The sequence below is a fragment of the Empidonax traillii genome, unplaced genomic scaffold (genome assembly GCF_003031625.1).
Source record: "Empidonax traillii isolate 1590-97213 ecotype Southwest subspecies unplaced genomic scaffold, ASM303162v1 scaffold520:size1094406, whole genome shotgun sequence".
Taxonomy (NCBI): domain Eukaryota; kingdom Metazoa; phylum Chordata; class Aves; order Passeriformes; family Tyrannidae; genus Empidonax; species Empidonax traillii.
This window is the reverse complement of record NW_020955713.1, coordinates 431,727-435,660: the sequence shown is the minus strand read 5'-3', so window position 1 is coordinate 435,660 and position 3,934 is coordinate 431,727. Positions and strand designations below refer to the sequence as shown.

Genomic DNA, 3,934 nt, shown 5'->3' with positions numbered 1-3,934 from the left:
CCGGGACCCGCGGCATCCCCAGCCCGGCGGCACCGCAGCACCGCCCGCCCGCCGCCGCATGCCCGGGCGGGCGCCGCTGTCGCCGTCCATGCGGGGCGGCGGGGCCGAGGCGGCGGCATGAGCCAGAGCGAGGTGTCGCCGTGCGCGGCGCCGCCGCCGCCCCCCAGCCAGCGGGTGTTCCAGGAGGCGGTGCGGCGCGGCAACACCAAGGAGCTGCAGTCGCTGCTGCAGAACATGACGAACTGCGAGTTCAACGTCAACTCCTTCGGGCCCGAGGGGCAGACGGCGCTGCACCAGTCCGTCATCGACGGCAACCTCGAGCTCGTCAAGCTCCTGGTCAAGTTCGGCGCTGATATCCGCCTGGCCAACCGCGACGGCTGGAGCGCTCTGCACATCGCCGCCTTCGGGGGCCACCAGGACATCGTCCTCTACCTGATCACCAAGGCCAAATACTCCGCCGGCGCACGGTGATGCTGGGGCTGCTCCCCCGGTGATGGCGGGGCTGCCCCTCTTCCGCTCCCTCAGCGATGCCGGGACCGCCCCGCTGGTGATGCTGGGTCCCCCCGACCCTGCGCTCCCCCGGCGATGCCGGGGTACCTCCCCACTCCCTCGGCCACCAGAGCTGCTCCCGCCTCCGCCCGGGGAGAATTTGGCGAAGATTTGGGGCCCCACGCAGAACACGCCACCGCTTTTACATTTTTAAGGTTTTTTTGTTGTTTTGTTTTGTTTTTCCTTCCAAGGGTTGTTTCCTACTGTAACATGTTTTTTTTCCTCCATCTACCTCGGCTGCACTCACAGTATTCACAGTTTCAGTTTGACATCTGGGCAGATGCTTTAACTCCCCCCCGTCCCTTCCCGCTAATATTTAATCCCCCTCCCCTCTCCCCTCGCTCCCGACCCTCCCGTTTAAAGTATTCTGGCTCAGAAACGATTTCATTTCAACGCTCCCCAAAAGCCTCCCCACCGTCCTCCTCTGGTGCTGGGGTCCCCTCTCCCGTGCCGGCCGCGGCTCCGGGCGCAATGCCCTGTCGATGGGCTGGGGGCTCCCGGTCGCCCGCGGCCCTTCCCCGCGAGGAAGAGCGGGAAAGTCCTCCTCCTCTCCAAGGTTCACCCAGTGTTTTCCCACCGCTGATTTTTTTCTTGTCGAGGCGACTCCGTTGGAATATGACAGACGTGGTTTTCTCACCCCGATTGCTCCTCGTTTTGGTTGATTTTGCATTGGGTTTTCTGCTTTGGTTCTTCCCTGGGTGTCCGAAGAAAGTCTGTGTCCTCACCCTCTCCATGAATCCGTTTAGCACACATGAGATCCCAGGAAAAGACATTGAGTCCTTCTGGTTTTGTGTATAAAGGGGGATTAGCAAATCCTGGACTTTTTTTTTTTTCTTAAAAAAAAAAAAAAAAAAAAAAAAAAAAAAAAAAAAAACTCTAGAGGCAGAGGATTTGCTTTTGCACAGAAAAGGGGCGCGAGCGCTCTCTGCTGCCTACAGAGATGCTGGAAAACTACTGAAAAGAGTTTGGGAACTTTATTTTTTTTTCTTGTGGTGAAACTTGGATAACACTTCTCAATGCAGAACGATTCACTTGACGTATGTACACTCACCTGCCTTTTATAGGAGATATATATCCCGCAGTATATATCTTTATAAAGGAAAGGGAGGACGCAGAGTGAGCCACCCGAAGGCGCATTTTGAAGTGACTGCACGTATAATCGCAAATGCTGCTTTTTTATTGCTATGGCACAAGAACATCCATTTGGAAAATGCGGAAAAATTTCAGAAGTCTCTTTACTCCCGCTGGTCTTTCAGCCCTCTCCTCGTCTGCACTAAAGCCATCCGTATCACTGCCGTCTCCCCGCTCTCTCACACCCTGCATCCAAACCATTCCTATTAAAAAAGAGAAAAGAAAAGAGTTACCTGCTGGTTTATTTGGGTTATGTCTTACCTATTTATCATGTCTGTATATATTTGTGGGTGAAGATTGTGAGCCTGGTTTTGTTTGAAGCTGGTGGTGAGTGTTGCAAAAATATGGTTTGGGAAATATGCTTTTTTTGTTGTTGTTTTTTGTTTTCCTAGTCTTAAAACTAAACTAAAAAAAAAAAAAAACTAGAGTCTGCCATGATTATTTCCCATTGCACTGAATATTCTGCTTTATCTCTGATGGTTTCACCTGCAGTTGTGGTTTTTTGTTTGTTTGAGGGTTTTTTTGGTGTTTTTCTCCACTTTAACAACTTGAGATGATTTCAAAAGCTCCAAATTTAAAGAAGAAAAAGAGGAAAAAAGCCCTGTCAAAAGCATCTACTGTTAATGCTGTAATTTGCAAGGAACTGCTTGGCCGAAGTCTTTCTGTGAGCATGGAAGGGGGTGTCCAGCACTTCCACTGGTGCTTCTGTGCGATAGTTATGGGGTGGGAACAAGACCTTTTCTAGTGAGGTTTTGTCGTCGTTACCAGATGGTTGCACATTTTTTTTTTTTTTTACGTAAATGGATTTGCCACAATGACATGTCATAACATTTATGACATGATATTAAAAAGTGTATTGTAAAGCCAAGTTCTAGATGGATTTTTAAAAAGAAATCTTGGTTATAAACCCAGTCTAAAGGGAGCTCTGTCCAGTGTTGTAAAGACAACATGATGTAACCCATATTTATATTTTTATAAAATACCTATTAAGACTGTGAATCTCCTGTGTGAATTGCTGGGTGAGTTGTTTAAGAAAAGTATTGTTCCTTTCCAGCCTCCTGGAGCTTTAGACACGCTGAGATTTTTGGGAAACTGTACGTCAGGGAAGGGGGTTTGCTCTGAAATTGTGAGTTGATGTATTTTTACATCCCTTTGTATTTTACTGAAAAGCTGCTGCCCTTCCTAGTCCCTAGAGTTTCAATTTTCTATGCAACCCCCACACCCCTGGTCTCTCTTGATCCTGAGAAGTAAAAGGGATGCAGATTGATTCAAATTGAAATGAGGGTCCCCCCACCCCCCTTGTTGGCTCATCGTGCTGCTGACCCTTCATGCCAAAACGGGGAGTACAAGAAAAAAAAAAAAAAAGAGGCAGGTGGGGGAGGCTCTTTCGTGCATGACTGGTTGCCTTCCAGCAGTCATCTTTTTAATTATTATTATTATTTTTGTAAGAAGAATATATTGATAATGTCAGTGAAATAAGCAGACATTGAAGCTGATGCACAGATTGCTCCAGAAAGGAGTTTTTCTGTAGATTTTTCTTTAGATGCGAATACCTTTTTTAATTATGTTAATTAATGTTAAGAATTCTTAGGCTTATATTGAAGCTGTATGTGGGTCACTATATGATCATTTCTAACTGGATAAAGTCTGTACAGTACAGCATATTCCTGAGTGTATGATATAGACGTGTAGCCCCAGAGTGCGAAATTTATAAATAAATTTTTCATTGATCTTTTTATATTAAAAAAAAGGCTTTTCTGTTTGTTCTTTCCCGCGTGGTTACGGGTGATGCTGGGTGGTTCCAGGGGTTGATGGGGGGGTGGCTGGCTGGGTGCCTAGGTCTCTCTTTTGGTGTCAAACCTGCAGCTATTCTGTGGTTAAATGCATCCCTGGAGGGGGATGGCTGGGATGGATTTGGGGGGTGTGTAGCCCCTTCCCACAGGCTGGAGGAAGCTTCCTGGGCTCAAGGGGTGTCCTGCTTTGCCCCAGCTCAGCATCTGGAGGCTGGTGGAGGGGTGATGGCTTGGACCAAACCCTGATGCTGGATGAGCACGTGGTGTTTGAGACATTCCTAAAGAAGCTGCTCCTCCCACTGGAGTGAGGGAAGAGCTCAGCAGCCAATCCTGGGACTGGCACTGGGGTGCATTTTTGGGGCTGCAGCCCCAGCCTCAGCAGGTGAGCACCATCCAGCTCCCTGTGAACCTTTCCAGGATTTTTGATTCCAACCTGGGCCCCAGTGAGGAGTTGAGGCAGC

General features: G+C 48.8%; 1 protein-coding gene across 1 annotated transcript; it reads left to right on the top strand.

Annotated features, from left to right (window-relative positions):
• The first annotated feature begins 35 nt into the window (after nt 1-35).
• On the top strand, nt 36-3,421 carry NRARP (NOTCH regulated ankyrin repeat protein). Its single transcript, XM_027896952.1, has one exon. It carries the CDS (start codon nt 118-120, stop codon nt 469-471), a length of 354 nt encoding a protein of 117 aa, XP_027752753.1. The 5' UTR covers nt 36-117; the 3' UTR covers nt 472-3,421.
• The last annotated feature ends 513 nt before the right edge of the window (nt 3,422-3,934 follow it).